At 45.8% G+C, this 21,161-nt stretch overlaps 1 protein-coding gene across 1 annotated transcript in view; it reads right to left on the bottom strand.

Moving 5' to 3' along the window:
• Positions 1 to 21,161, bottom strand: part of adamts6 (ADAM metallopeptidase with thrombospondin type 1 motif, 6) — a 268,724-nt gene that overhangs the window by 221,753 nt on the left and 25,810 nt on the right. Inside the window, exons 5-7 of the mRNA XM_078218220.1 lie at positions 16,019 to 16,236; positions 6,804 to 6,887; positions 6,267 to 6,412 (exon numbers count right to left, since the gene is read on the bottom strand). Of these exons, the coding sequence (XP_078074346.1) occupies positions 6,267 to 6,412; positions 6,804 to 6,887; positions 16,019 to 16,236 (448 nt within the window). The remainder of the gene's footprint in view (positions 1 to 6,266; positions 6,413 to 6,803; positions 6,888 to 16,018; positions 16,237 to 21,161) is intronic.

The raw sequence follows: 21,161 nt of genomic DNA, 5'->3' as shown, positions 1-21,161 counted from the left end.
ACTGCACATTTTTCATCAATGTATGAGCTAGATTACATCAATGGTTCACGAATTTCAAGGCCACGTGATAAAAAGGGATAATTAAAATTAAGTGCACTAATGACATTTTTCCCTCAATATTTATATTCGGTCATTGGTGCTTGGCCTGAAGGAAGGACCTTGGTTCAGTGCCTGCTGGTGCTTCATCCGCTGCCATTCCCTTGGCAGTTTTTGTTTTCAGTGGTGGTTTACCACTGCCTTCCACTCTCAGGGGCCTGGCAAGGAAGCAGGCCCCAGATCTACCTCAGCCCAAACAGGAATTGAACCCACACTGTTGGCATTGTTGAGAACCACATGCTAGTCATCTGAGCTAATCAGTCTCCTTTAACATTCACATCCCCAAAACAAATTTCTAATAACATTTGGGACAATGGCTGAAATGTTACGGCTATCCACGCCGGCAGAATTTTCCCATCCTGCTGCAGTGAACAGAGATTTGGCTGGGCGCCAAGTTCTCCGACTTCGCTGCAGCAGGAGCATGGCGTGAGCGGCTGGTAAGATCGCGCCCAATGGTTTTATTTCATATATTGACCTATTCTTAAAATCTTCTATCTATATGTGGAATTATGGTTCACTGTGGTTTAAAATACCTTTTAAAAACTTCTGTTTTCATTCTGTCCCTGACCAATCCGCAATCACATTCCTTAAAGCCCTTATCTCTGTACAAGTAGAGAACGGATAGTTTAAAAAATGCAAACAACACATACCTTCAACAAAGAGAAAGCATCACTACTTTGAAAGGCAGGCTTTCCTTTACTCTGCTATTGTAAGTCAAACATAAATAGTGTCAGCTGGGAACGCATTTCTAAATCTAGTGCTTTTGGCCATGATTATAAATATTTTCTCTTTCATGACATTTTCTAGTGTGTATGAAGAAAGACATACATCTGACTGGTTGACCTTATTAGATAACAAACTGCAAATGTGTTAGCACATACCAGTGTGTTCTGCTCATACTGCCTTGTGGCTAAAAACAGATTTTCCTGCTAGTGACATCTGGGAATGGGGCCCAGTAACCGTCAGTACCTCCAGGCATGTTCACCAGCTGAGGTACTGTAACATTTAACCTGCAAAGAATGATACAAAGAGACTGGCTTCCTCTCCTTTCCAAGGCTGACGGTATCAGTAACAATGACCCAATACTTAATTATTCCCCTTAATTATTCTACCTTTGAAAGGGAGAAGACTCGTCAGGCTTTGGTCCTATCCTAGGCTGCTGAACAAGCTTCCTGGCAATTCCTTATTTTCAAGTGAGGAAAGGCTGTATTTCCTGTTTTGGATGTACTTACCAAGCAATATAGCCTCAAAATGGAAAGTAACTTCATGCTGCTAACTGGATCAAAAATCAATGGGGGATGTGGGGCGGGGCGTGGGGGGTGGGGCGGGGGGTGGCAGAATCTTACAAAAATTCTTCAAAGTGTCAGGCTCATACTGAAGATCTCGTGAAGCTCTTCAGCTCCACAGGCCAGTTTTCTCTCCTGATTAGTCAAAAAAAATGAATGGGTGTGGTTTACACTGTCACTCTGAAGAGGCAAGGCTTCATAGTGCCAGCAGGACCGACTCCACTGAGATCGGGGCTCTCCTCCTCCCCCCTCCCTTCCACAATCACCACTGGCATTCCCATCCTTCCCCACCCCTCCTCCATTATCATGGCTGGCATTCCCATCCCCCCACAACACAATCATCACTGGCATTCCCAACCACACAGCCCCCCCCCACCCTCCTCCACAATCATCACTGGCATTCAAATCCTCTCCCCTCCACCCACCCGCCCACCCCTCCTGAGTTGGTTGGTATTGCCAATCTGGTAGTGCTAACCTGTACCGGGGGTAGTGATCAATCATGTCCTTTTCCCCAGGGGCTATACTTTCCTCTGCACCCCCAGCGAGATTCCCTGGACTGTTTCTTGTTTGACCAAATCTGCTGTGAACCTTGCCAACATAGCGTCATATCAGCGAGGTTTGAATACTAAGTGAGAGGGAAATCATGTGCCTGTTTATCAATATAAAAATTGATATCTATATTAGGAAGAATCCCACCCTCATGATACTGCTGGCAAAGGGCAGGGAAAATCTGGAAACGCAATCTCTCCAGAGAGAATCACATTTTCCGATTCTCTCCAGATTTATGCCTCTGTCAGCAATCCTACATATGCAGGGTGTGGGCTCAAAATCCCACCCTGTATCTATATTAGTACTGGGAAGCGTTAACCAAGAATGGGTACTTAAAGCTGAGCACATCTGACATAAGTACCTTAGCCACTCACTGCCTGATTGGACTGGATCACATCAAGTTCTATTGGGCCGCACTCTTCCCTTCCATCCCACTCATTGCTCTCGGATCATCTAAGGCTCTTTTTCTCCATTGCCAATCACCTTCCTTGACCATTCCCACCACCACCACCCCCAACCCCCCTCCCCCCAGCCTATCTACTAGCAATTTGTGATTTCTTCATCTACATGATAGTGGCCATCCTTCAAGTTGACTCCTTCTTTCGCCTTGCCAAACATGTCAAACCTTTTCTGTTCCAACTCTATCCAAAAGAGCTGAAGCCAATTGAAGTGCTCCTAAAGACACATAATCAGCTAACTCAGCAGAGGCTGGAAATCAAGCCGTTATTTTGCTGACCTATATAGCTCAGCTACTCACCGGCTAAACTGACAAAGCCATAAAGGAAGCTGCTAAGGTAATCTGAGAGATGATTATAGATTTACAAATCAGTGACTGAAAAACACAGGGCAGCATAGTGTGATGGGCTATACTCATAGTCCTGCACAGCGCTGCCTTTCTGATCACAGACACTTTCCTGTTTCCTCCCTCAGAAGAAGGGTGAAGCAATAAATGTGTTATTCTTGGAACTACGCTCATGCATCCTTTAATTGCTACTTTTGGCCTACATCAATAGAGGTTGCCAACCTTGCCCCCTCGCCTGCAGTTGGGTGACGGCTCAGGGAGGCTGATGAACAAAAGTCAACAGAAAGCATTATATAAATGGAGCGATTTTTTTTTTGCCCTCACATTTAACAACAACATTTTGGAAGAAAATTAACAGCCTGTTTTAATCCACTGTCCAAAACTCAACAGTATTCCCATCTATGCTGGACACGCATTCAGAACGTGACTGTAACTATCCTGGCAACTGTTTGAGTAAAACACTCTTTTATACATAATTTAAGATTGAGAAGCCGTATTTTGCTAAATATGGTGTTTGCACATTTCATACATTTTACTCTATTTAAGTCACAACTGATATAAAAAGAAAAACATTCAGAAATACATCACATCCTTAAAAATGTACTTTTACTTCTTATTCCCTGTCTCTGGCACAGAATTGTTCAAGTTTCTTCCAAACAGGCAAGCATCCCATTTGTCTTACACATAGAAAGTAAAGTTCAGAAATCATGTCTTGGAAGTACATTTGGCTGTTGTATTTTAATATTGCATAATGTCATTTCTATGTTTCTGTGTAGCTGTGTTATTCTGTGTATGATAAATGCAACCAGGGCTTTAAGAGCAATTGAAATGTCAACTCAGCTTTATTTCACAAGCAGCTGGTGGACTGCACTCAAGAGACATTAATTATCTAAGTTCATCACTGCAGGAGTTTCTCAGGGTCGTGTCCTAGGCCAAACTATCAATGACCATCCCTTCATCGTAAGGTCAGAGGTGGGGATGTTCGCTGATGATAGCACAATGTTCAGCACTATTCGCTCAGATAATGAAGCAGTCCATGTCCAATTGCAGCAAGACCTGGATAAATCCAAGTTGTCAAATGGCAAATAACACTTTCACCACACAAGTGCCAGGCAATGACCTTCTCCAACAAGAGAGAATTTAACCACTGCCCCTTGACATTCAGTGGCATTACCATCATTGAATCCCCCACTATCAACATTGTGGGGGTTCCCATTAACCAGAAACTGAACTGGACTAGCCATATAAGCCATTTGTGGCTACAAGAGAAGGTCAAAGGCTGGTAACTCACCTCCTGACCCCCAAAGCCTGACCACCATCTACAAGACACAAGTCAGGAGTGTGATAGAATACTCCCCACTTGGCTGGATGAGTGCAACTCCAACAACACTCAAGAAATTTGTTACCATCCAGGACAAGGCAGGCCACTTGATTGGGATCCCAACAAGAAACATTCACTTCCTTCACCATCCATGCACAGTGGCAAAAATGTGTACCAACTACAAAATGCACTGCAGAAACTCACCAAGGCTCCTTAGACAGCACTTTCCAAACACACGATCACTACCAGCTAGAGAGATAAGGACAGCATACAAATAGGAACACCACCTCCTGGAGGTTCTCCTCCAAGCCATTCACCATTCTGACTTGGAAATATATCATCTTTTATTCAGTGCCCCTGGATCTGAATCCTGGGATTCCCTTCCTAACAGCGCTGTGGGTGTACCTACACCACATGGACTGCAGTGGTTCAAGAAGGCAGCTCAGCACCACCTTCTCAAGGGCAATTAGGAATGGCATTTTAAATACTGGCTTAGCCAGCGAAGCCCACATCCCAGTATTGGCCTTCATCGATCGGGACATTGAGTATAGGAATTGGAAAATCATGTTGTAGCTGTATAAGACTTTGGTTAGGTCACATTTGGAATATTGTGTACAATTCTGGCTGCCACACTACCGGAAGGACGTTAATGCATTAGAAAGGGTGCAGAAGAGATTTACCAGGATGTGGCCTGATTTGGAGGATATGGACAATGAAGAAAGGTTGAACAAACTTGGATTGTTTTAATTGGAGCACCGGAGGATGAGGGGGGACCTGATAGAGGTTTACAAGATTATGGCAGGCTTGCATAGAGTGGATAGTCAGTCTTTTTTCCAGGGTCGAAGGGTCAATTACTCGGGGGCATAGGTTAAGAGTGAGAGGGGGAAAGTTTAAAAGAGATGTAACCAGAAACTGAACCCTATTTCACCAGAGGGTGGTGAATGCCTGGAACGTGCTGCCGGAGGAGGTGGTGGAGGCAGATTCTATAGCAACGTTCAAGAGGCATCTGGATTGATACATGAAAAGGCGGGGAATAGAGGGATGTGGACCACATAGATGCAAGAAAATATTAGATTAGAGAGGCATCTGTGTCGGCACAGACTTGGTGGGCCGAAGGGCCTGTACCTGTGTTGTTCTTTGTTCTTTGAATTAAAATCCTCAATTTATTGCATCACTTAAACAATGGCAATTCAGGATATGAATACTCGATATACATAGAAACCCTATAGTGCAGAAGGAGGACATTCGGCCCATCGAGTGCACCGACAACAATCCCACCCAGGCCCTATCCCCGCTTAGTTACCTTGCTAATGCCTCTAACCTATCACATCCCGAGACACTAAGGGTTAATTTAGCATATCCAATCAATCTAACCTTTGGACTGTGGGAGGAAACCGGAGCACCTGGGAGAAACCCACGCAAACTCGGGGAGAATGTGCAAACTCCACACAAACAGTGACCCAAGTCAGGAATTGAACCCAGGTCCCTGGAGCTGTGAGGCAGCAGTGCTAACCACTGTGCCACCGTGCTGCCCCAATAAATTCTCAATGCGATAGCCGTGAATCGAACCCAGGTCAACTGCTTGGAAGGCAGCAATGCTCACAACTATACCACCATTGCTGAGTACGTTAGGCATTTTATAAATTTTCTCCTTCTTTCCCCCAACGTAGCTATTCATTCCTATCGGCATCAGCTTTCCTACACCTTTTATCACACAAGCCTGACTGATTCTAAACAGTGTAGATCTTCAACATATAATCCACTTGAACAGTCACAGACTGGAAATGAAATTGTTGGAGGTTTGAAATTAGGGTGGCTCAGTAATAGAGAATCAAATGGCTGGTATTCAGAACAAATACTGTTCCAGTCTCCATTCATCTCCTAAACTGACTCCCACATATTAGGTCAGGAGCAATGCTGGGTCTGTACCTCTCCCAGCTGCTGGCACAGAAATCAGAGGGGGTGAGTGGCAGCCCCTTCTACCACCTGAGAGCAGAGGGCATGGGGCATTGGCCGCTGCCCATCCACCACCCTCACAGAAGAATCAAGCTCAAGTGGACAAAAGAGGGGGGCAGTTTACATGAAGGAAATTTAAGGTAGAAAGAAAGTGTAGCAATTTGCAGTCCACATACTGACATAAATGTAGGTAAATTTCTGTATCTAAGACATTTACTTTGTGATTAGAACTTGCATGCAAACATCCACAGCTTACCTAGTAATTAAAACAGCATTATCATGATGAGCAATCCCATTTTCTGGAATGGTGTTTCCATCATTTTGGTGAGAAAGAATGGATTTCTGCCATTTACAGAAGCTGTCCAAGGACTTGTCTGCATGATGATTTATCTCCAAGTTTGGCTACAATGCAACAAGTATACCAGAGAAATCCAAACACATTACTGAAGAACCAGTTTTTCTTCAAAGAATGAAAATGAAGATGATAATTAGTAAGGGCAGCTTTCTTTTTAATTTTTTTTTGAAAAAGTACCCTTTATTTCATGTCACAATTTTCTATTTTGACATTTTTTGATGTTTTAACTTCAGCCCAACAAATCATTAGATAGATCAAGAGGATAGTACTTCTGACAATAGCACATTCTTGTTGAAAGCATTTACAATCTTGTTACATACAAAACCAGAGTATTCCTTCCCCAATAACAGTAACAGAATTTCCTTTCTATTTGTGTAAAGCAGTCAAAGTGAAAAGTAACTATTAAAGAAAATAGCTATTTTGGATTCCTCGTCTTACCTGATCTTCGGTAAGAACAATCAGACGAGTGACTATTATGTTCACAACATTTCCTAGACTGGAATCACGGTAAAGTTTGGCAACCTGACCTCCAGAAAATAAGAAAAGACACAAAGTCAGACAAAAGTAAAACTCCTCTTTTTGTTTCTGCTTTTCTTGTGACAACTTCACATTGACAGCAATAGCATAATTAATTACAGCTTCTTGGGTAATTTTATGAAATCATTCTCCCAGTGCTGAGAATGTATCAGGAATTTAAACATATGATTTAATGGACAGAAAGCCAGGGGAGTACATGCCTCAAATCTGATTTATGCTCTCAGCTGAGAGGATACCCTGCCAAGAAAATGATGTTATAAAATTATTCCTCATATCTTAGGACTAGTGTCGAAAATCTTCCTGTTGAAGTAACTATCGCTTTAATTTTGCATGTTGTTACACATCCACTTCTTCCATATTTCTATATTTATTGGTGAACACAGACAGATATAAATAGATTTTTATTGCAATAGTCAGCTTCCACATTCTTCAGGTAACTATAATTCATTGATAATTGCTGTAACCAAAAAGGCCCAAATATATTCTTTCAAAGCAATATTTTTATGTGTTCTCCATTTACTGCAGTGTGACATACAGCAATAAATGGACTGAAATGTTAGACCGGATTAGTTGTTAAAACATTGGGAAAATTTAAACCTGGTGGAAACTTGGGGCCGAATTCTCCCATGTTGAGAGGCTAGTGGGAAAACATGTCCCAACCTTATTAATTTTTGCACCCAGGGCAGGTCTGATAGCATGCAGTCTCCCACCCATCCAGACACCACATTGAAAAGATGCCCAGCATCACTGACCCATCTCATTAATGGGGTGCAAATGAAGTTCACGCCAGCCTCTGATGGGTTTTCCAACCCACCATAGTGGCCCCCCCCCCCCACCCTCTCTCCCCACCACACTTTCCACTTCAGGCAGTCCCTTAACCTCTGTACCTCTGCTTTGCCTATTCACGCATTCTGATCACTTAATGGATACTTTTAGCACCTTCTCAGCCTTCTTCATCCTCATTTACATTCCCTTTGTCCAGTTCCAGCTCCGTTCCCCACCCCAATAGTATAAATCTCTGGTGATTCTCTTTTCTCTTAGCTCTGACGAAGGGTCATTTGGACTCGAAACATTGGCTCTATTCTCTTTCCACGGATGCTGTGAGACCCTGCTAAGATTTTCCAGCATTTTGCATCGAGACCCGGCTGTTAAAAATGGTGAATCTTTCCACTGTCACTCCCCAATGGGCCAGCTCCTCACTTGTCCACATTCCTGTTTGCTATGTTGCAATTCTGTAATTGCAGCTGGGTAATTTGAAAGCGATGCGGAGTGGAGGGAAGATGTTTCCCAAATGAAGTGCGGAGAAACTCAGTGGAAAATTCAACCAGGGATAAAATTTAATATGGTCTGAAAGTGGGTTAGGAGGGGCCTCGTATCAGAAGACTCAGCTAGGTTTGGATAGCCCATCGCCTTCCTGAGTCCCTACAGTTCAGTCATCAGCATGGAAGGTCAAAGATGGTCTTCCTTCCCAGAAGCTAAAATCGAGGCACTGAAGTGGCCATTTCAGGGTCCCTTATCACCGCTGCTGGTTGGTGACCTTCCTTCAGAGGAGAGCCATTCCAGTAAAAGCTGGGAACCTTGTGGCAGGCTCGAAAGGGACTCTCCTGATAGGGCAACTTGTGGCCCCGCGGAGGGGCCCCACAATGGCAAAGGCCAACCCCACTGAAAGACACCACTGTCCTCAACAAGACCACCCTTCCCCCTCATTGGGGCCTGTCTGACTGGCCAGAGAGGGCTTAACAACATAGCTGGGTTCCAAAGCCTCCCCATCCCTAGGTGCAGTCTCAGCAATGATCATCGTTTTTGGTGGAACTGCTGAAACTGAAGAGCTGCCCACCCTCCAACTGACCAACAGCTGGAGGTGGAATCTCCACCCCTAAATGGATGGGATAGAATCACAGAATCCCTACAATGCAAAAGGAGGCAATTCAGTCCATCAAATCTGCACCAACTCTCTGACAGAGCATCTCACCCAGGCCCACCCACCTGCCCTATCCATGTAACCCCGCTAATCCACCCAATCTACACATCTTGGGACACGGAGAGGTAATTTAGCATGGCCAGTCAACCTAACCTGCACATCTTTGGACCGGAGCACCTGGAGGAAACCGGAGCAGACACGAGGAGGACGTGCAAACTCCACACTGACAGTGACCCGAAGCTGGAACTGAACCTGGATTCCTGGAGCTGCGAGGCAGCAATGCTAACCACTGCATCATCATGCCTTGCCGTTGGATCTCCAACAACAGGCAGTGAATTGCCTGAGGGGCATTGAATTGAGATTCCCATTGTTGGGTTGCCCCCTAGCTTCCTGGCCTGGCATCAGGGTTACTGCTGTTTGCATCAAATTCAGCCCCACACTTGTGGAGCTCCTACAGTTGCTAGTTATAGAACAGTAAAGAAGTTGGCTGTCTGTCCATTCATTTATACATGTGAGGAAAGGAAATTGCGGCAGCACAGTGCACAGTGGTTAGCACTGCTGCCTCACAGCACCAGGGACCCGAATTCGATTCCAGGCTTGGATCACTGTCTGTGTGGAGTTTGCATGTTCTCCCCGTGTCTGCATGGGTTTCCTCTGGATGCTCCGGTTTCCTCCCACAGTCCAAAGATGTGTGTGTTAAGTGGATTGGCCGTGCTAAATGGCCCCTTAGTGTCAGGGGGACTAGCTGGGGTAAATGCATGGGATTATGGGGATAGGGCCTGGGTGGGATTGTGGTCGGTGCAGACTCGATGGACCGAATGGCCTCCTTCTGCACAGTAGGATTTTATGATTCCAACAGCAAGTGAAAACTCACAAAAATTTAAGAAAAAAAAATAAAGGTCAACAAAAAGGACAAACAAAGTAAAAATACAAGATATTCTGCAAGTAGAAGGTTAATGTTATGATTGTGAGCTACTGTTGCAGCACCTCCCCCACTGAGAGCACATGTTAGAACAACACAAATACACTGACTCTCTATTATTCTCCACCCATTCACTTCAATGGACAAAAGTCATTGGAAGCATTCATGTAATTTCCTCGTTCTCCTAGTAATACGGATTTTAAATCAACCACTAAAACTGATGACTGTCAAGAAACAGCAAGGACTAACTAAAAAGTGGAATGTTTTTCACAATCTTTTACAGACTGTTTTGAAAGTTCCTGACGAAACTTTAAATATACACTGTAAAATGAACCAATTATTATCGTGAGCAATAATGCTTGTATGTCGCCAACAAAGTAAGTTCTTGTCAATGCCAGAAACGACCCGAAGTGCAATAATTGAGAGGTTTAATAGGATAATCTGAACCTGGGGAAGACCTCATGCTGCGTCTATTAAAGGGTCTAATTTTTTATGTGAAAGTGCCCATCGTTATTCTACTCCTGCTTAAATAATGCATTCCACGTAGAGACTGAAAAACTGGAGAAGTTAATGGGACTGAAAGCTGACAAATCCCCTGAATCTGATGGTATATATCCTAGCATTCTAAAAGATGTGGCTTCAGAGATATTGGATGCACTTTCAAAGCTCCTGAGGTTCTGGAATGGTCCCAGCAAGTTAGAATGTAACAAATGTGACCGCTCTGTTTGATAAAGGAGGGAACTACAGACAAGGAACTACTACAGACCAGTTAGCCTGACATCAGTTATCTCTATTTATTAATTCGGGGATCCATGATTAAGGAAGTGATAACTGCACTTAGAAAATCATAATGTGATTAGACCAGAGTCAGCCCGTTTGAGGAAAGCGAAATCCTGTTTAACAAATCTATTTGAGGATGTCACTAGCCAGATGTATATTTGGATTTTCAAAAGACACTCTGATCGAGTACCACACAAATATTTGTTGCACAAAGTAAGGGTTCATGGTGTCAGGGGTAATATATTGCATGAATAGAGGATTGATTAAAAGACAGAAAAGAGAGGAGGAAAAACAGGTTGGCACACTGTTACTAGTTGGGAGCCAAAGGGATTAGCATTGCGATCTCAGTTATTTACAATCTAGATGAATGAGTTAGATGAGGGGACCACGTGTAATGTATCCACTTTTGCCAATGACACAAAGCTAGTTGGGAAAGTAAGCTGTGAAGAGAAGACACAGGGCTGAATTATCCCTTGGGACCCCGATATTGGGACCAAATTTGGGTCCCGAAGCCACACTTGCCGGTAGCGGGACTAACAGCACAATCTTAGAAGAGGCTGGACCCAAATCGGTCTCGCCTTCACACTTGCCTCCAATTTAGGACAGAAAGAAGGTTCTCGGCACTACAGGCCCAATCACTGAGCTAACAGCTCCGGAGCTTTGGTAGCCCGCCACGAAAGGTAGGCACTGCTGAGGCAGGTCGGGACCTCAAGGGCACCACAACATGCAGGCATCCTCGGAGGCATGGATGGAAATAAAAGAATATCAGGGCTGGAGCCTTTAGGCTCCTTGGAAGAGGGGTAAACTCCTCCAGTTTGGGTGCATGGGTGGCCTGTCCTGCCCATGACTCCATCATTGGAGCATGGATCCTTGCCTTGCTGCAGAGAGGCAGCATTCCTTGAGTTGGCAGCCTCTGCTTGTGGCGGAGACTGCTTAGTCAGTAGCAAAATACAGACCAGGACAAAGAGTCACCACTAACTGGAGCCTTAACTATATTAACTCAACTCCATGGAGTGGGCAGCTCCACTTTGTGGAGCATTTCATTGTCTGCCCCTGGATATGGTCTCTGGCAGCAGGAATGCGTCATAGAGCCATCCTGATGCAACTCCTGTTTTCTCAACTCCTCTCTTCCAACACCAAGGGATCAGGGAAGCTCAACTCATAGAGGTTGCAACACAATGAGAGGGTTGTCTAAAGCTCAGAGATTGAGAGGAGGCCTAAAACTGTGGGACAGAATTGGTGGCGCTGTGAGGGATGGAAATAGATCTGCGGAAGGAAACGTAGAGTGGCAAAACTGTGGTGTGGGACAGAACTATGTGGAAGGATAGAGCTCTGAGAGCTGGGGGGGGGGGTGGATGAGGGCATTGGGCTGTGGGGATGGGGGGGGATAGGGCTGTGTGGGTGGGGGGAGAGGGCCGTGGGAGTCGGGGGGATAGGGCTGTGGGGGTGGGGGATAGATCTATGGGGTTGAGGGGATAGATCTGTGGGGTTTGTGGAATAGGACTGTGGGAGTCTGGGAGGGGGCTTAGGGCTGTGGGGGGTGGGAGGAGTAGGGCAGTGGGGCTGGAGCGGATAGGGCTATAGGGATGGGGTAGGGATGTGGGGGTGGGGGGATAGAGCAGTGGGGGTGGGGGGGATAGGGCAGTGGGGGTGGGAGGGATAGGGCAATGGGGGCAGGGGGATAGGGATGTGGGGTGGGGGGGATACGGTTGTGGGGGCAGGGGGATAGGGATGTGGGGTGGGGGGGATACAGTTGTGGGGGCAGGGGGATAGGGATGTGGGGTGGGGGGGATATGGCTATGGGGTGATACGGCTGTGGGGTGGGTGGATAGGGCTATCGGGGTGGTGGTGGGGGGATAGGGCTGTAGGGGTGGGGGTGAGGGGAGTTGGCGCAGGGCTTCCTCCTCCAAGGCTTGATCTCATTTGCATCTTGGCCAGGGGGGGCGAGGTGTGAGAGCAGTGGGGGGATAGGGCTGTGGGGGGTGCGGGTGTAGGGCTGTGGGGTGGAGGTGGGGGGTTGGGCTGTGAGGGTGAGGGGATTTCCCCCCCCCCAGCTCTCAGAGCTCTATCCCTCCACATAGTTCTGTCCCACACCACAGTTTTGCCACTCTATTTTTCCCTCCGCAGATCTATTTCCATCCCTCACAGCGCCACTAAGATCTGTGGGGTTTGTGGAATTGGAGTGTGGGGGTCGGGGGAGGGGGGGGCGTAGGGCTGTGGGGATTGGGAGGAGTAGGGCAGTGGGGGTGGGGGGGACAGGGCTGTAGGGATGGGGTAGCGATGTGGGGGTGAGGGGATACGGCTGTGGGAGGTAGGGGAGTAGGGCTGTGGGGAGATAGGGCTGTGGGACAGGGGAATAGGGGAGTGGGATGGAGGGATACGGCTGTGGGGTGGGGGTATAGGTCTGTAGGGGTGGCGGGGGTAGGGCTGTGAGAGCAGTGGGGGTGTGTTACACAATATTCAGGGAGTTCATCTTTCTGTGGCAACTTACATGTTGTAGACTGGAGCTACGGAGAGCGATGTCAGACGCTCCAAATTTCCCTCCATCCTGTGACTGACCCAACATCTCTCCCACTCTTTCCACCTGCAATTGGTGTATGTTGGAAGGATTTTGCAGGTTGATAGTCAACCTGTTTGGTTATCTTATGAATGCATCGTCCTTAGCCATCAAGTCCTAAGGTGGTACTTGAACCAATTCAAGAGCTTCCCAAACTATGGCTCCTAATCCACAGTGGGCTCTTGGGATGAGCAATTGGGGTCACAACCTCCCTCTCCACCAAGGCAGCAATGGTATCTGTGGAGTGGTCACTCTCCTGGGATTGACTTTGCCATTGGATCCAAGGACGATGACACAAGCACGTGCAATGTGTTTCCTTGCCAACGTTCAGTGGGTTTGGCCTAAACAAATGTGTTTCAAGGCCCCATTGCTGCATCCATCCAGAGGCTGCAGAATGGTCAAGGAAAGAAACATTGACTGCTCCCCTATCTCTCCTCCCACACTCCTCACAGTAAAACCTCTCCCCACCCCCTCTCCACAGCGACACCCCTCCCCACTCTCAAAAAGACACCCCCTCCCCACAGTCCTCAGTGACGCCCCCTTCCCACAGCCCTCAAAGATGCCCCCTGCCCACAACCCGCAGTGACACCCACTCCCCACAGCCCTCAGAGACACCCCCTCCCCACAGCTCTCACAGAGACACCCCCTCCCCACAACCCTCAGAGATGCCCCTCCCCACAGCTCTCACAGAGACACCCCCTCCCCACAGCTCTCATAGTTCTTTTCTCCCCACCCACCCACATACAGCCTTCACAGTTCTACTACATATCCCCCCACAGCTCTCACATCTACACCATACCCCCCCCCCCCCTGCCCCCACAATTCCCACGGCCTCCAAATCCTGCTCTTTGTCCAAGGTCTAGGGCAGAAAGTGTCACGGTGGGAAAAAGTTCAGAAACACCAGCTCATAGTGTCTCAAATTTAGAAAAGTGATCTGATAAGATCCTGAGAGAACGTAACAGGCTAGACGCTGCAAGGTTGATTTCCCTGGCTGTCCTGAGGTGGGCGTGTGGGGCAGGGGCCAGTTTCCCGATGAGGGGTCAGCCATTTCGGACTGAGATGTGGGGAAATTTGTTCATTCAGAAGGTTTTGAATCTTTGCGTTGCTGTACTTCAGAGAGTTGTGGACATTCAGTCATTTGGGTATATTCAACATTGAGATCAATAAAATTTTTAACTCTAAAGGAATCAAGGGATAAATGTCGGAAAGTGGAGTTGAGATTAAGAATCAGTCATGATCATGTTAAATTGCAGAGTAGGTTCAAGTGGCCGTATGGCCTACTCATATTCCTATCTATTATGTTATTATGCTCTTTTATACAGTATATGTTTATAAAACGCTTGAGTTTTTTTCTCATGGTTGGCAATATAAAGTAGAATTATTGTCTTGTAACTCACTTACTGTCATCTATCACAACTCTCTGAAGTCCAAAGATGTGCCGGTTAGGTTGATTGGCCTTTCTAAATTGTCCCTTAGTGTCCTGGGATGCGTAGGTTAGAGGGATTAGCAGCGTAAATACGTGGGGTTACTGGGATAGGGCCGAGGTGGAATTGTTGGTGCAGATTTGATGGGCCAAATGGCCTCCTTCTGCACTGTAGGGTTTCTATGTTGATTATCTTCATTTTCTCTCCAATAAATAACGACAGGGAAATACATCTTTTTGCAAACCTTTGATTATTAGTGTTAATAAAAGGGGTTGATTTTGGCTTTTCTTATCTAGCAGCAACCAGTCAGTGGTGAGCTAAAAAGCCCAGGTGGTTTCCCTCCTGATTTCCTCCTGTTTCATGCTGGTGCTGATTTTCACCTATTCATCAGGCGTCAACTGCCATTTTTACACTGGCTTGACAGAAAAGCCACTTCAGCTTTCTGGTCAGGTAAGGAAAATTGGGAAGTGGACCATATACGGCAATTTAAGGCAAGTTATTTTAGTTTCCTTGTGAAGCCAAGGCCTGAATTTTAGCGTGGCCCTCAGAAACCAGACATTGTGGTGAGAAGCAGATCTTGAGCCCACACCTGTCGACAGTGGGACCTCCTCGGCAATTTCACCACAGGTGGCCTCCTAATTAGTCACCTGCAAGCCTGCCATCCAATTAAGGATGGTGGGCAGGGTCCTGAAGCTGCCAATCCAATCAGAAGGCCGGCAGCTCTGAGGCCTCAGCAGTGCTGCTGGAAGGGGTGATTGCTGCTGAAGCATGCAGGAGGTCTGAGGCGCTGGACCAACCAAGTGAAAAATAAACTACTCAAGAGGCTGAGAGGCAGAGAGTAAACCCCTCTGGGGAGATCAGTGGGGCCCCAAAGGCTGCCTTGGAGTGGACAGTCTCTGAGTATCCAATTCCCTTACTGAGAAAGCGGGATAGTGTCAGAGAGCCATCCCAGTGCGGTTCCTTGTAGATTTACTGGTCCCTTGGCTCTCAGCCCACCATTCAGAGACAAGTCAAATTCTGCCTCTGGAGCACTTCTCTGGAACTCCCAGCAAATAATTAAGTCTCCTGAGCAATGGTTTTCCCGCTCACAAAACTACCCCCGAAACTCCCTTCTTATAACTTACTTTCTCGATGATAAGTGATCGGTGCTATGCCTCCTGCCACCCAAACCTTTATTCTTCTGACTGCTAACCAGCTGGGAACCTTCCGCACATTTCATGCAACATCTAGTTAAGGTCCCCACACAGCTGAATCATACTCCCATCTGAAATTGTCCCTTAAATGTTCCTGCCTAGCTGATGTTAGTGAACAAAGAAGTCTCAGAATTACACTGTGCAATAAAAAGTAGAAATGCTTCATGTGAAATTCCACTCTTCTATTTTAGTGGAGGTGTTCAGTCATATTGGATAATTTAATACCTCCGCTAAAATAGCAGAGAGAAGAATTTTAGACAACAAGAAAATAGATTCAACAGATGTTTATCATTTTAAAATACAAAGGGATAAAACTTACAATATTCATTACAGATAAGATATAATGTTCGATATCCTTACGACCATGATATCCCACCATCATTTTGTCTGCCACTACAAGAGTTTCCACAAAGCGTTCAAGGCTTACTGATCTCCTTTGTCGATGGGGATTGGTTGCAGTTTTGTTATTTGGCAATGAGGTTGGAAAGGCCGTGGGATCATTTAACCACCAGGGCTTTCTTCTTCCTGTGCGGTCTTCTAGAAGTGAAGATAATCAACCATGTTAATTAGGTTAGTGGATTAGCGTCTATTTTATAATCCAGCTCCTTTTAAATGTGGAGTTTCACCGTCGTGACTTGAAGCAATCATTAATTAAAGGGCAGGAAGACATTGCGAGAACATCAAATTCGATTGAAAAATTACACACAGACTCAAAGTGCACAACTTGTAGCAAACAATCAAACCCTCGGGTGGGTCTCCCTTTTAGTTATACTGCTCAGGTGGCATCACAGGACTGGGTCTATACGCCCTGAACCAGCTTCAACCTCAGACTGGCTTAAAAGTTGCTTAACAACTGGCTTAGATGAACTAATTCTCCACATTTCCTTCTTAGTGCATTTGACCTTCTGCTTTATACAGCAGACCTCGCCTATACTAGCAAGGGACTGAAATGTGAAAAGGAGAAACAGTTCCGCAAAGTTTGATTGCCATGGTTAGGAATGGTAAATGTATGGGGCGAGATTCTCCAGCCTCCGAGCCGCGTGTTTCCCGCCGGCGGGAGATGGTGCGTTGTTTGCTAGCGGCGGGATTCTCTGGTCCTGCTGCTGTCAATGGGAAACCCCTAGGTGGGGTGCACTGCCGGTTAGGCCAGAGAATCCCACCGGTGTGAACGGCAGGAGAATTCCAGCTATGAAGCACAAAAGCCCATTTAATCTTAGAACGTCTCAAAGTGCTTAATAACCAATTCATAATTTTTTGAAGTGCACTTTCTCCGCATTTTTGCACTTGTCGTCATTTTTGAAGTGCAGGCAATCTATACACAGCAAGGTTCCAAAAGCAACAACAGTCGGATGCATGACTAGTTAATCTGTTTAGTTTGTGTTGGTTGAGGGAATAATGTTGCCCAGGATATCAGGACAAAGTCCAGCTTTTCATATAGAGGTGCAGTGGAGTATTTTAGATCCAACTGAACAGGCAGACAGGACCCCAGTTTAACCCCTCATCTTATTCCCTGTGGACAACTGATGATGACATGAGGGACATCTCATTTCACAAAGTTCCTAAAAGGTAAATATGTCATAGATTGTACCCACACCCATTGTTCAATATGTCACGAAGAAAAAGATTCCACTCGCTCAGTGACCAGCAGTATCACACCATGCTAATGAATGCTTTCTTCTCTCTGAGTTTCCACAATATGGACTGAACATCAGATGCACTATTGGCTATTTGCCAACATCTGAAGTCAAATTTCAAACCCTTTATCTCTTCTGCAGTAGCTGGAGCACTCGGGCCTTCTAACTTCCTAATATATGTGGAAGTGTCAACAAGAGGCTTTTGGAAATGCAAGGTACCCCCAGAGAGAGCATCTTTACCCATGCCCATTCTTCCCATGCACCACTCAAAATATTGGGCATGGAAACCAGGCCTAAGGAGAGATAAGTGAAACCCTGTGACATAGTTGTCCTTAACTGGTTACCAAACTATCAAAACAGGAAGATGGAGCATTCCAGTCTTGCACTTGAGTCATCTTAGGCAACCAATGCACAGAATTCTCTGACAACTAGGCCCACAAGGGTGTAATTAAAGGAACAATTTCATGTGAAGGTTGGAGATGAGAGGGACACTAGGCTGTTATTGCTGCTAAGCAGTTCAAGCACTTTAACAGAGTAGGAAAGGCAAATCATTGTTGGAGAGACATGCTTAGTACATTAGTGCATTCTAGGAAGGAAACTGGCTCCTCTTATCTTGCTTGACCTGGTGGAGTCATTTAATTTTTTTCCTGCACTAAATGCCTGTGTGCGGGTGGATGATGTTCACACTCACCCTCCTGTCCACCTTGTACCTACGTTCTTGGGTAGCTCTTCTTGAACCCTGCATTGTTTCACGCTAAGCAGGGCCACCCTCTACTGGCTGACTCCATCCAGCAGTATTTCCACAGTGTAAAGAAGCTGGGAGTATTTTAGATACATTAATTTCCTTTACTACTGAAAGTGATGCTTGTCCCTTTAAATTACAGCAGTCACTTAAATCCTGCAGCAGGAAAACATTTCTCTGACCCTGCAATAGACACATTTTAGATATTTCTGATGTTTGGAGTTCGTACAAAAATATTAAGAGATTACAACTAGTTGAATACACTTATGTCCCAGGAATTGGTGAGGGTTCCTTTGGTGATTCTATGGTGCAAACAGTTAGGGAGGGAGATATGAACCCGCAGAATTACAGAAGAGTCACAGCACAAAAGGAGGCCATTCAGCCCATCATGTCTGCACTGGTTCTCCAAAGGAGCAATTTACCCAATGTCAGTCCCTGACTTTCGTCCTTTAGCCCTGCAGATTTGTCCTTTTCAAATAATAATCCTATTTCTTCTTAAATGTCTCACTTGACCATGCCTCCATCAAATTCTCAGGCAGTGAATTCCAGATTCCAGCCACTTGCTGCATGAAGAAGTTTCTCCTCACATCTCCATTGCTTCTTTTACCAATTACCTTAATGCCATGCACATTTGCTCTTGATCATTCCACCAATGGAGACAGTTTCTCCCTATATGTCTAGACCCCAATGTCAGAGGAAACAACAACTTTATACAGTCTGAAAAGAGAGTGCTGACTGGCCGGCAAGCGATTAGTTGAGGCGTTACTATGGAGAATGCACTGGTTGATGGTCAGATAGTTAACTGCCAAGCATTGTTTGAAATTTAAACCAGGCAACTTGACTCTGATTGGTCAAAGCATTGCCCTGTGGAATGAACCAGTGAATGGCTATCACTTATTTTGTTTAGCTGAAATAGGTGCAATGTGTGTATATGATTTTTGTGTCTGCAAATAACAGGACATTAATATATGTTGCTTCCAGTACACGCAAATGTGCCATACTGCAAACCAAAATGACAGTCTTAGATTGGTTGTGAACATAACTTTTAGCACACTGAGTATTATATTTAGCAAATGTTGTCTAATCATAGAATCATATCCAACATTGGATACTGTGTTTGCATTTTGCAAGCACAAGCTGGTTGGGCATGATTTGTACTTTACCTGTTGTGAACAGCGGAAGGAATGTGCTGTTTGGAGATGCTTTTTCCAGCAATACTCTATAATTATTGCTCCTCTCTGTAATTCAGTAATACAGAAGCCATGGGGACCGCGGTAAGACAGAGCCCATGTTGTCTGCGGTAAGACAGGGGCCATGGTGTCTGAGGTAAGACAGAACCCACGGTGTCCATGGTAAGACAGGAGCCATGGGGTCCGTGGTAAGACAGGCATATTTGTAACATTTGAAAAATGCTGTAGAGCTGCTTGTCCAGAGACTGGTTTCTGGAGAATCCAGATTCTGATTGGACAGAGTGGAGAGCAGAGTGATGGGAAGAGCTAGCCTTGGACTGGAACTAGGAGCATGTGTCAGGAGCATTGGCGGGGCGTTGCAGAGTGGGTCTCAGAGCAGTAGGTCAGGCCAGTCCTTAGAGCAGGGTGGGGGGGACTGGAGCGGACCTTTGAGCATGAGAAAGAGGAGTGAAGGTGTGTGAGAGAGGGATGTGTGTGGGGATGTGTATGTGTGTGTTTGTGGGTGTGTGTGGTGTGTGTGTGTGTGCTGTGTGTGTGTGTAGTATGTGTATAGTGTGTGTGTGTATGTGGTGTGTGTGTGTGTATGGTGTGTGTGTGTATGTGTGTGTGGTATGTGTGTGTGTGGTATGTGTGTGTGTGTGGTATGTGTGTGTAGTGTGTGCGGTGTGTGCATGTATGGTGTGTGTGTAGTGTGTGTATGTGTGTGTGGTGCGTGTGTGTGGGTATGTGTTTGTTTGTGTGGTGTGTGCATCTGTGTGGTGTGTGTATGTGTTTGTTTGTGTGGTGTGTGTGGTGTGTGTGTGTGGTGTGTGTGCGTGTGTGGTGTGTGTGTGTGTGGTGCGTGTGTGGTGTGTGTGCATGTGTGGTGTGTGTGCGTGTGTGGTGTGTGTGCGTGTGTGGTGTGTGTGTGGTGTGTGTGTGGTGTGTGTGTGTGGTGTGTGTGTGTATGCGTGTGTGGTGTGTGATGTGTATGTGTGCATGATGTATATGTGTGAGTGTGTGTGTATGTGTAGTGTGTGTCTGTGTGTGGTGTGTGTATGTGTGTGTTTGTGTAGTGTGTACGTTTGTGTGTATGTCTCAGAGCTGCCAGTCTTCAGCCAACTGGATCCACTCCATGTTTTATCAAGAAACTACGAAGTGCACTGGATGAAGCAAAGGTTTTGGCCACTAACAACATACCAGCAACAATGCTCCAGAACTAGCTGAACTCCTAGCCAAGCTTTTCTAATACAGCTACAACACTAACATCTATCTGACATTATGAAAAATTGCCCAAGTATGTTCTGCCCACAAAAAGCAGAAGAAATGCAATCCAGTCAATCACCGCGCTATCGGTCTGCACTGCATTATCAGCAAAGTGATGGAAGGTGTTGTCGACAGTGTCATCATGGAACACCTCCAAACATGGACAAAAGAGCTGAACCCCAGAGGTGAATTAAGAGTGATTGCCCTTCACATCAAGGCACAATTTGACTGAGGATGGCATTAAGGACCTGTGATAAAAATGAAGTCAATGGGAATCGGGGGAAAACTTTCCAATGGTTGGAGTCATACCTAGAAACAAGGAAGATTGTGGATGTTGAAGCCTAATCCTCTCAACCCCGGGATGCTGCTGCAGGAGTTCCTCAGCCTAGTGTCCTAGGCCCAATCATCTTCAGCTGCTTAATCAATGACCTTCTTTCTAATGTGAGATCAGAATTGGGGATGTTCACTGATGATTGCAGTGTTCAGTTCTAAACGTAATTCCTTAGATAAGGAAGCAGTTGACACCAGCATAAAGCAAGACCTGGACAAAATTAAGACTTTGGTTGAGAAGTGGCAAGTAATGTTCTGGACACGCGTGCACCAGGCAATGACCATCTCCAACAAAATGTTGTCAAAAGCACCTATCTTTTA

Source organism: Mustelus asterias, chromosome 1 (assembly GCF_964213995.1).
Source record: "Mustelus asterias chromosome 1, sMusAst1.hap1.1, whole genome shotgun sequence".
NCBI classification, from domain to species: domain Eukaryota; kingdom Metazoa; phylum Chordata; class Chondrichthyes; order Carcharhiniformes; family Triakidae; genus Mustelus; species Mustelus asterias.
This window is presented reverse-complemented; position numbering and strand designations above follow the sequence as displayed.